This window comes from Fukomys damarensis, unplaced genomic scaffold (assembly GCF_012274545.1).
Source record: "Fukomys damarensis isolate Sample0158 unplaced genomic scaffold, DMR_v1.0_HiC HiC_scaffold_29, whole genome shotgun sequence".
Lineage (NCBI taxonomy): Eukaryota > Metazoa > Chordata > Mammalia > Rodentia > Bathyergidae > Fukomys > Fukomys damarensis.
Genome location: NW_022900941.1, coordinates 22,458,736 through 22,469,814, shown reverse-complemented (window position 1 = coordinate 22,469,814; position 11,079 = coordinate 22,458,736). Strand labels below are relative to the sequence as shown.

At 31.8% G+C, this 11,079-nt stretch overlaps 1 protein-coding gene across 2 annotated transcripts in view; it reads left to right on the top strand.

Moving 5' to 3' along the window:
- The window catches only part of Lrp1b (LDL receptor related protein 1B), a 1,779,190-nt gene that overhangs the window by 1,503,434 nt on the left and 264,677 nt on the right, over nt 1–11,079 (top strand). For both annotated transcript variants that reach the window (XM_033757153.1, XM_033757154.1), the window contains exons 56-57: nt 6,130–6,313; nt 8,777–8,862. In XM_033757153.1, the coding sequence (XP_033613044.1) occupies nt 6,130–6,313; nt 8,777–8,862 (270 nt within the window). The remainder of the gene's footprint in view (nt 1–6,129; nt 6,314–8,776; nt 8,863–11,079) is intronic.

Genomic DNA, 11,079 nt, shown 5'->3' with positions numbered 1-11,079 from the left:
CATTATATATACACACATATATATATATGCACACACACATATATATACACACATACATATATATAGATAGATAGAGAGAGAGAGAGAGAGAGAGAATAAAATATATACAATGGTCACCCCGTGACATGACATAAAAGTGATGTTTTTGTTAAAATGCATACACACAACATATGTTTAGTACTTTATAATACTGTATATAGAAGTTTATTGTGAAAGGTGTCACCACAAAGCCACATTAAATTATATTATTTTAAAAACTTTGAAGAACTCTTCAAACAGATATAGCTGTTTATTGGTACCTTTAAAAGATAATCATTTTTACTTTATCCTTTGTTGTGGCCATAAAATGATGTGAAAATTCCAGGAGAAATATAAAAAAGTATTTAATCTTTCCAAAATGTGTACATGCAATTTTTAAAGAATTGAGGCAAATAACTTGGTGAAATGCATGCATACATATATCTAATAAATAAAACAAAATATCTATTGGCAGAATCAAGATCAATACAAAAAATTAAGATGAGACCAGAATCAAGAATAAAAGATTTAAGCAAAGGCTCATACCAAGTATTCCACATAGTGTGTATATAAATATATCGCACAAATATGTTTATTTTGTGTGTTTCATATATCTTAAGTAAATATATATATATTATATATAAGACAATTTATTGATTGAAAATTAAATAAAATCATTAGAATACTAAAATTCTTATACTCTAATAGAAAAAATGTATCTGATCAGTTTTTCTTTTGTATGGAATAGGAAAAACTACTAGTAATCTATTTCTTATTGCAGTTTCAACAGAAAATGACAAGAAATCACTCCCTAAATATTACAATAATATGAAATTGCTTACAAAAGCAAAATTTAAATCTTATCCAATTGGAAAATGTGTACATTTTCTACAAATCAAATCAACCTAACTTCTCAAAAAGAGATAAAAATTAAAGCATGAATATTTTGATAATTCATAAGGTGTAAAACAATATACTATTGGAAGAGAGAAATTCTTAAAGCATAAATTAGAAATAAAACAATAATGTTTGTCAAATATCATTTGAAAATCTGCAAAGACATTTTTCTTAATAAGAGACATTTGGATAGATATATTTCTCCCTAGTTGTGATATATTCCTATGAGATTAATACAAACAGAGAAAACATAAAATAATTCTGAATAATGAGCGAAATTGAGATTACACTGAATATTTCACTCTCAATGAGTGACTTTTTAAGTGATGCTAAGACTGTTTTACAGTGTACTGTTTCTTTTCTCTATTAAATATAAACACATCTTCCATCTTTAATACATCTAGTAGATTTACTTACATATACTTTTTGATTATTTGGATGTAAAAATGTTTTGTTAAAATAATGTTCATGAATTGGTCAGAAAATTGTTATAAATTCGTGACTTTGAAAATCAAAATGTAAAAAATCACTATAAACTTTTTTATTGTTAAATATAGAAACTTATCTTATAACAAATTTTACCATTAAATAATTAAATTTCCATAGTTCTATTTAATTCCTCTCTTTGATAGATGAATTTCTGTAAGGTTCATATGGTCATTCAGAATGATTTAAGAAACCTCATTAAAGTTAAGATGCAGCTTGTTTCACTTTATAACATTGTTTCAGAAAAAATCAATCCACTCTATAAAACTTCTTTTCACTTATCCTAATTGCCCTTTGATTCAACACTGTTATGTAGCTACCAGTTTGACCTATAGCTTCCTGATCACATGATTTAATTTTCAGGACTTTAGAGTGATAATATATTGTATTCTGTGAGATTTCTCTTTTTAAGTTTTTAAAATTTTGGCTAAAATAGACACACAGTAGCATACAACTCATCATTTTTTAGCTATTTCTAGGTATATACTTCAGTGGCCTTAAGGATTTCATTTTAAACTTAGAATAAGCAGCAGTTCTTTTTTTTTAGACATAGAATAAGATGGCAGGATAGTTCTCCTCAAGGCAAAACCAGCACCATGTGGACGAGAACCAAGGCTTCTGCCAGCTGGGAATGCATTGGAGTCAAGCTATAGTGGCTTGAGTGCTTACAAGGCTATACACAAAGAAATACTTCTCTAGTCTGCCCTGGGGACTTTATTATTAATTACTTTCTCTGGAACTCTTTATTCAAAGCAAATTCTTTCACGTGAGTTTATATATATTTTAATCTTTAGCTTGCGATGTTGTGGTGTCTTGACAATGCTTAAGATACCTTCAAGACATCTTTCCTATTTTCCCATAGGGAAAGTACTTGATTTCTGTTTGTTTTGTTATTCATTGGTGCATTTCAGGTCTACATTCTGATCACATTCATCATTGGGAATTTGTACTTTTACATGATATATCTTGATCCTTGTTTATTCCCTATTCCCCTTCCCTTGCTTTCAACCCTCTACTACTATTTACAAATATTTGGTTTCCATTTTTTTCTTTCTTTCTATCTTCTTCTTCTTCTTTTTTTTTTTTTTTTTTTTTTTTTTTTTTTTTTTTTTTTTTTTTTTTTTTTTTTTGATACCAAGGAACAAACTCAGGACTTTGTGCTGGAAAGATAGGTGGCAGATCCACTGAGCTAAATCCTAGGGCCTCTTTCCCTTCTTTGCTTTCCCCAAACATCCTCACTACTTTTCCCTCCCCTTTGGACATTTTCTTCATATTTCATATTATCTATTGCACATTTTGATCTTCATTTACATTTCCAGTTTGTCAGAAAAGAGAAACAATTCAGTATTTATGTATGTGTGTCTTATTTATTTCACTTAAGAGTATGGCCTCAAGGTGCATCTGAATAGCTATACACGTCTATAGCTTATCATTCTTTATGGCTGAGTGGTGCTCCATATTGTTTAAAAAAAAAAACACATCTTCTTTATCCAGTTACCGGTTGATGGGCATTTAGGCTGTTTCCAAGATTTATCTATTACAAACTGTGCTTCTATGAACATGTGTGTGCCTATATCGCTGTAGCATGACACTTTTTTAATTCTTTCTGGAAGATACTGCCAAGGGGATTAGCTGGGTCAAATGAGACTTCTAAACCAAATTTTTTGACAAATCTTTATACTGATTTCCACAGTGGTTGCACCAATCTACACTTCCACCAACAGTGGAGAGAGTTCCTTTTCGCCACAGCCCTGTCAGCACTTGTTATTGGTCGATTTCTTGATAGCAGCCATTCTTTCTGGAGTGAGGTGGAATCTCACATTATTTTCATTTGCAGCTCTCGAATGACCAGTGATGTTGAACATTTTCATATGTTTGTTTGCTGTTTCTACTTCATAATCTTAGAAATGTCTGTTCATTTCAGATGACAGTTTTTGAATTGGGCCTTTAAATTTGAAAGGTCTGCCTTTATATATTCTAGATAGTACACCTTGGCCTGAAAAACAGCTGGAAAAATTTTTTTCTTACATTGTGAGTTGTTTCTTTACTCAGTTGGTGGTTTTGCTTGCTGTGTAGAAGCTTTTGTTGATAGTTCATGCTAGTTCCTATGACTCAGGTTTTGTTCATAGTCTTTTTCTATACCAATGTCTTCAAGAGTTCTACCTGACCTCTTTTCCAGCCAGTTTAGTTTTTCTCTTTTAATATTTATATCTTTGATCCAGTTTGATTTTAGTTTAGTTCATAGTGAGAGATATAGGTGTAGTTTCAATCTTTGACAAGGTGAAACCCCATTTGTCCAGCACCATTTATTAAAGAGGCTATCTTTCCTCCAGTGAAGGTGTTAGGCTCTCTTGTCAAAAATGAGGTGTCTGAGCATGTCTGGAGTTGTTTCTGAATTTTCTGATCTGCTCTGCTGATGCTTTGGTCTGTTTCTTTGCCAGTACCATGCTGTTTTTATCATAGTAGCTTTGTAGTAGTTTCAAATTGGGGATTGTGATACCCTCTGCCTTATCTTTGTTGCCTTGAATTGCTTTTGCTATTCTTGGTCTCTTCCTTTTCTAAGTGAATTTTTTATTGTTTCCTTTACTTCTGTGAAATATACTGATGGAATTTCAACCTGGATTACATTGAGTCTGTATAGCAGTTTTCGAAGTATGGCCATTTTAACTACATTGGCCCTTCCTACTCAAGAACAAGGGATGTCTTTCCACTTGCTGATATCATTTTTGATCTTTTTTCAGAGTGCTGTAGTTTTCACAATAGAGGTCTTTTACTTCCCTCATTAGATTGATTCCTAGGTATTTCATTTTTAATACTATTGTAAAATGAATTGTTTCTCCGAGTCCTCTCTAAATGATTGATTTCTGTTTAATAGCTCTAACCACACTCTTGACCGCAGCCTTAAAGTTAGAATTTTTTTTTTTCTGGCCAAACTTCAAGTTTTTACAATCTTACCCACTGATGTTCCTCATGATTCTCATTTTTAACCTGGCTAAAAGCAACCAGCTTCATTGCTTTAGGCCTATGGGAAAGCAGGAAAATTACGGCAGAAGGACAATGTGCAGGACAGCTTCTCACCTCGTGAGTGAGGGCCAGAAAAAGAAAGAAAAGAGTCAGAGATGGGGACGGAAATTGCCCTTCAAAGGCGTTCCCTCAGTTGCTATCTTCTCCAATTTAGCCTCACATCCCGAAGTTTCCATTTCCTCTTAACAGCACCATCAGCTGGCCACCAAACCTCTGAATATGGCCTTTGGGGAACATTGAGAATCCAAAGTGTTACAAAAGCAATAATGTCACAATTTTAGACACAATGAGGAGTATTTGCAAATTCAAATGGTGGATTTTGCAGTCATCTATAGGCTTGCTGGTGTGTTCTAGAGATTTACATGATCCAGTATATTTTGTGAGTATTAGATAATTCTTGACATAAATTATTAGGGAGGGATGTACTGAGAGCTTAAAGGATGTAAATCTTTGTGAAAGCAGTTAAAATATTTATCTTTTGACCACTTTCAGATGAAGTTGCTATTACAGTAATGGGCCTTTTTATTACTTCGAAAAAATTATATCATTTAATTAAATGGTCATTGATAATTTTTAATGTGGACAAGTTCACTTTAATATTTTTCCAAACATATACAACTTTCTTCCCTCTCTTTCACTCTCAAATAAATTATCCAGATCCTGACATGTTTGTGATTAATCCTTCTTGAATAATAGTTACTTTTATTGGCTAAGAGTTCCTTCTTGGAATCCTTCTTAATATTCACAAATTCATTTATTTAAAGCTCCTTAAATAATGTGGATAAAAGTTAATGAGAAAAAAATCATCTGGCCAAGTAAAGATATATTTTCTATAATAGCATTTTTCATATTCTATGTAGTAGGGCCTAAGAATAGAGCTTTAAAAAATGACCAATTACAATCATCACTTTTAAGAAAGCAAAACTTAAAGAGCATGATGTTTATACCCAAAGAGTTGATAAGTTAATAAGTCTCCCATATCATTTTCAGAAGGACTTACAAAATGTGATGGTAAAACTGAAGGAAAGGCTTAAGGATACAGTTTGATTCAGTTACTGTTCAAAGAAAATTAATATTACTTTTTCTTCAGACAACATCATCATGTCTCAGTATAGAATCAGAATAATTGAATAAATACCAATTGGAATTTGTTAAAAAATTGTTTAGTACTAGCTTTCATATTGACTTTATGAAGGCAACTTTACTTTCAGGTTTCTGTTTTCATCAGTTAATGAAAGGCAGGAATACAGTCATTATGGATTTCTGTATGTCTCAAGTGAAATAACATGTGACATTGTGAGAAATCTTCAAGGCTCCATGTAAGCAAAAATTCTTAAATTCTTATGTATTGCAAAAACATAGTATAACAATGGAAAAAGAACAAAAAATCTTGGAAGTTATATTTTTCTTTCTTTTTTTTTTCTTTTTTTTTTGCTCACCATTTCCTAGCCACGTGTCTTTTGATGTCACTCACCTTTAGTAATCTTGTCAATCTCAGAAGTCAAATGAAGATGTTTGGGAGAGTCTTATTTTAATTTTAACTTTACATAATATATTTATGTAATTCTTATTAAAGGCTAATTCCTAGGAGACAGAAATGTGCATTCTTAAATGCTTCTCTTTCGAGTCATGCTAAAAGGCTATCCAAGAGTAAAAGACATTGACACTGATATGAATTGATTATGCTTATTTTTATTTCCCCAGTGCAAATGCTGGCCTGGATTCCAACTGAAGGATGATGGCAAAACGTGTGTAGACGTTGATGAATGCTCTTCAGGATTTCCCTGTAGCCAGCAATGCATCAATACATATGGAACCTACAAGTGCCTCTGTACCGATGGGTATAAAATACAACCTGATAATCCAAATGGCTGCAAATCACTTTCAGGTATTGAACTGAACTTGCCCACTGATCCAACCTCAGTTACATAGATGGATTTTAAATTTTATAACCGTTCTTACTGAACTCACTTCTTCCTACTGTTTCTGAGAAATCAAAATTCTTCTCTACTTCCCTAAATACAGAAATATGTCATTGTAATTTTGTATTTTGTACATACCCTGTTCTATTTGTAGAAGCAATTAATTATGATCTTGTGAATTATTTGTATTTTCTTCATTTTGAGAATGCATACAAGGAAAAAGATTTACATTTTACAGTGCTTTCTACTAAAACGTAATATTGTGAGCAAGTTTGGCCAAGACTTAAAGGGTCTATTCTGATTTTATTATAATGCTTTTCTTTCTTTTCTCTACCACATACTCTAATATGCATGCCGAGGAAACAATAGGTTAATGATAATAATGATAAGAAAAAACAGCAATACTTATACTAAATTAAGTATATAAAATTATTTGAATTCTTCCAATGATATTCTTAAAGTTCTGTTTATTCCGAGAATTATGTTTGACACCATAAATTAGAAATCTAATGAAGCATTGTCCATACCATTAAAATACTGTAGACCATTAGAGGGAAAACCACACGTTAGAATAAAACAAGACAATATATAACAATGACTATTAAAAGAGTTTAAAATGGTGTGTAATGAGCTCAGTGTCCTTTTTTTTTGTTTAAATACTATATAATGAATCAAGTAGCAATGTAAATTTCTTAGATAGATATGTCATTCACATGTCATTGTTTTATCATCTACTTTCATTAGATAGTGAAGATAAAATATTTTAATTAATTTTTGTTAAAACTGCATGATATCAATCAGTTTTTCCTCCACTGTAACTTATTCTTGGAATATTCTTTCCAGAATCAAATTGAGGATCATTGACAGCCTGTTGTTTTTTCCTACTGAATACTTGCTTTTGGCTGGTTCAGTGCTTGCAATGTCCATATTGCAACATGGAACTAGACAAAGAGATGAAATCTAAAAATGTTAGTGTTTGCATTACTATACATTTTCATAAGGGATTGTGTAGAGGAGATGAATGCTAATGATAATATACCTATTCTTATATTGTGAATCAATCCATAGTTATTTCATATTAACAATTACAAGTAGAAACTAGCAATGATTTTTTATGTTCTTGAAGTCTAAAAGTTATGTGAAAGGTAGGGAAGATTTTTTATACCAAATATATTTAAGCTTTAAATAACATAATTGTCTCAGTTATGATAAAAGATCGGCCAGTTAATTTTATGTTTGTAAAGTTGGAAGCATATTGGCAGGAATGAAAAGTTACTTGCAGTGTGAGAGCCAGCTGTATGTTGAGAGGGATAATGAGTGAATTTGGCTTTAGCCTGATGCTTGGAATGAATGAACGTAGTGTCATGAATATTAGAAGGGAATATTCAAGATGAGTGTGATAGCATATACTGAAACACAGTATCACAGCTTTTTATAATATTGATTGTGAAAATGAAAAGAAGGAAGAAATGAAATAATTTCAAACATAAATTGACCAGGGCAACAACCATAAAGATGAATGATTCGTGTTCAGTTACACAAAGTGAATACTTTTTAAGTTTTTCCCCTAATTTTTTCTATGAAACTTGAATTTTTTAGAAGAAGTTAAACACAAATATTTTACTGAGTTAATCTAGTATTACAATAACTGAGAATATAGTTTCTTTGACATTATTCAAATATATAATCAAATAAATGTATGTTACAGAAATTTATGAGTTTTTCTTTCTGTAATAATTCCTTTTATTGCCAAGCAAATTCTGAAGACACCAAGCTAAAGGCTCAGATTTCCCTATATAGGCAGCATAATAAGACCTTTATCATATTCTTTTATATATTCTAAAACAAAGAAGATAATACAACACATCAGGTAAGCTCATAAGAAGGAACTAAAGACTAATTAAGGATTAAATGTAATCCTCATGAGGAAAGGTGAAAGTAATTAACAAAGATTAGAACCTAGACTTTAAAATTACTTAAAAGAATCTCTGAGGCATGTGCAGAATAAATGTGTACAATGATACCCTGGGTTTCCTCATAAGTCATGTGAGGGATACATGGTTGGTTATCAGAAAGTTTTCTGATTTTATGAATGCTTAGCCACACTCTAGATTTTTAAGGGAAGTAAAATGCTCTTTTTTGAGCTAAATATTATTTTTCAAAATCTCAGAATGTAACGCCAGATATTTTACACTAATACCAAATAAATTATTTGAATGTACAAGAACATAAAAAAAAAAGGATGCACTTAGAATCACTTAGGTTTTCTGCACTTCAAGATATGTGCTCACTTTTCATTTTACTCCAGACTACACTGCTAGGTATGATATCTATCATAGCAGCACTGCACTGGAATTTACATCGCTGCCAAACTAGACTAAAACTAAGCAGACTGGGAAAGAATAAAGCTGTTTTTGCTTTGGTTTTAGATGAAGAACCTTTTCTTATTCTTGCTGATCACCACGAGATAAGAAAAATTAGCACTGATGGCTCCAACTACACACTTTTAAAGCAGGTATGATATTCTCAGTGAACTCTATAGCATTCATTATGGTCCCTCCATGTATTCATCAGAGCTCTAGAAACAGAGTATATAACAACTAGAATTTATGAATCACAAAGTATATATATATATATGTATATATATACACACACACAAATTTGTCTTTGCCCAAAACTGTATGATATTAAAATTAAGGATGTATTTATTGTTTTGTGATGTGTTTATGACAGTGTTAAGTATAAATGAATAGCACTATTCATACGGTGACTTTTGGGAAATCAAGATAAGACTCAAGATCACTTTAGCAATCTGAGAGGTTTACTGGCTCCAGGATTTCCCACAAACCCTGAAGCCTATTGATGTTCAAGCACCTCATGTAAAATAGTAGAGTATTTCCACATAGCCCACATGTATCCTTCCATATAGTTTAAATCATTTCAGTTTATTTTACAGGCCTGATACAATGCAAATGTTCTATAAATAGTAGCTCTTCTGAATTGACCAGGAAATAGTGACAAGAAAAAAGTCTATAGTACAGACACAGCTTTTCCCTCAGTAATGTTGACTGTGGTTGATTCAGTCTATCAGTGGGAAAGCCATGGATATAAAGGGTCAGTGGTGATTCAATCTATCAGTGGGAAAGCCATGGATATAAAGGGTCGGTGGTGTTTAAACTTAGTTTTATTTCTGATAGATTTACGTTCTGTATTTGCAAGAATTTTTTCTCTTTTTTGTCTTAAAGTTCAGGCCTATTTCAAGTGCACATCTCCATTAGGCAGTGTGACATTGACTAGTTATGAAAAAGTTGGGTTTTCTAGCCTTTCTCTAGATCACAGTTTGAAAATGAAAAATGTACAAGAAAAGTCAAATTTGTCTGGCTCCTAATGAAAAAAAACCTATGAATATATAGAATGTAGGCTCACATTTTTGAGTGGTCCCAATCCAAGCCATGCAGCAGCTGCTACTTTGACTTGGAACCTGTGTTCTCCAGCACACTGGAGTGCTCAGACTTTCCACGTACTTGTGACACGTGTGCTTGCTGAATTCCAGAGCATCTGGGAGCTTTAAACGTTTTCTTTGAGTGTGTCACCAATTTTCTCTGTTTAAAACTGCTTCCTCTCATCAATTATGAATGCTGAGAAAACATGTAAATATAAAATATCTTTAGGTGTATACAGATCTAACCAAGAATATATGTAAAATATAAGAATTTGGCAGTCTTTAGAAGTTATTCTGTTAGGAAGCAATACCACAAAAATTATCCATTAGAGAAAGTTGTACTATATGTAACTGCTTCAAAGTGGAAAACACTTTTTTGTTTCCTGCATTATTTGCCTTCATTCTTTTTTCTTTGAATCTACTCAATATTTTTATAATATTGAAAATTATCTTTTTCCAGTGTACATCTTCCTATAACCCTCTTTATAACTTCAAAATTAGATATGGCAACCCTTAATTTCCTAATATAGTCACTTAAAACAGAGGTCTCTTTATTTTCTAATTGCTGGTATTTTTAACATTTTAATTTTCATAGTGTGCCATCTTGATTTAAAAGGAGGGAGTCGCCCCTTTAGAGTACTCTACTTTTGAGCTCAGCTGAATAACATTTAAGTAATATAGGCAAAATATTTATTGTGTTTATGAAAGAACTGTAACAGAGGATCAGTTGCAGTGGCTTGCTTTGTTTTTCTAACCTTGCAACTCAGAACATTTCTATTGGTATCCGTTTTGTTGTTTTCATGGCTAATGTATTGTCAAGAATTGTCCTTAATGCACCAAAATGATTTTTCCCTCCATGCATCATTTAAGTCTATTTCATATAATAGAACCACTTTAATGTACACTTTAATATAGCTCTTTTCTCCTTGTGATATTGCTTTACACTATTACATTAGTGCCTATATGAGGCTGAGAATCAGATATTTTTTTAGCAGATAATTTATGCAAATGAAATGGAATGAGGAAGATGAGGCATTTCCTGATGATTCTGAAAATCTGTTGAAAATTATTTTTGATGATATTGCATAAAGAAACAATGTAACTACCCTCTAAACAAATAAACAAACAAACAACTAAACAACCCTATGAAATAATCTTACATAGCCTGCCTTGCAAGCTGAAGGACCTGAGTTCGATCCCCAGTGCCAAAAAAAAAAAAATCTTACATATATTTTTGTCTGTGGGCCACTTGGCGTGAATGATTTCTGTAAGTGAACACACACAGATATA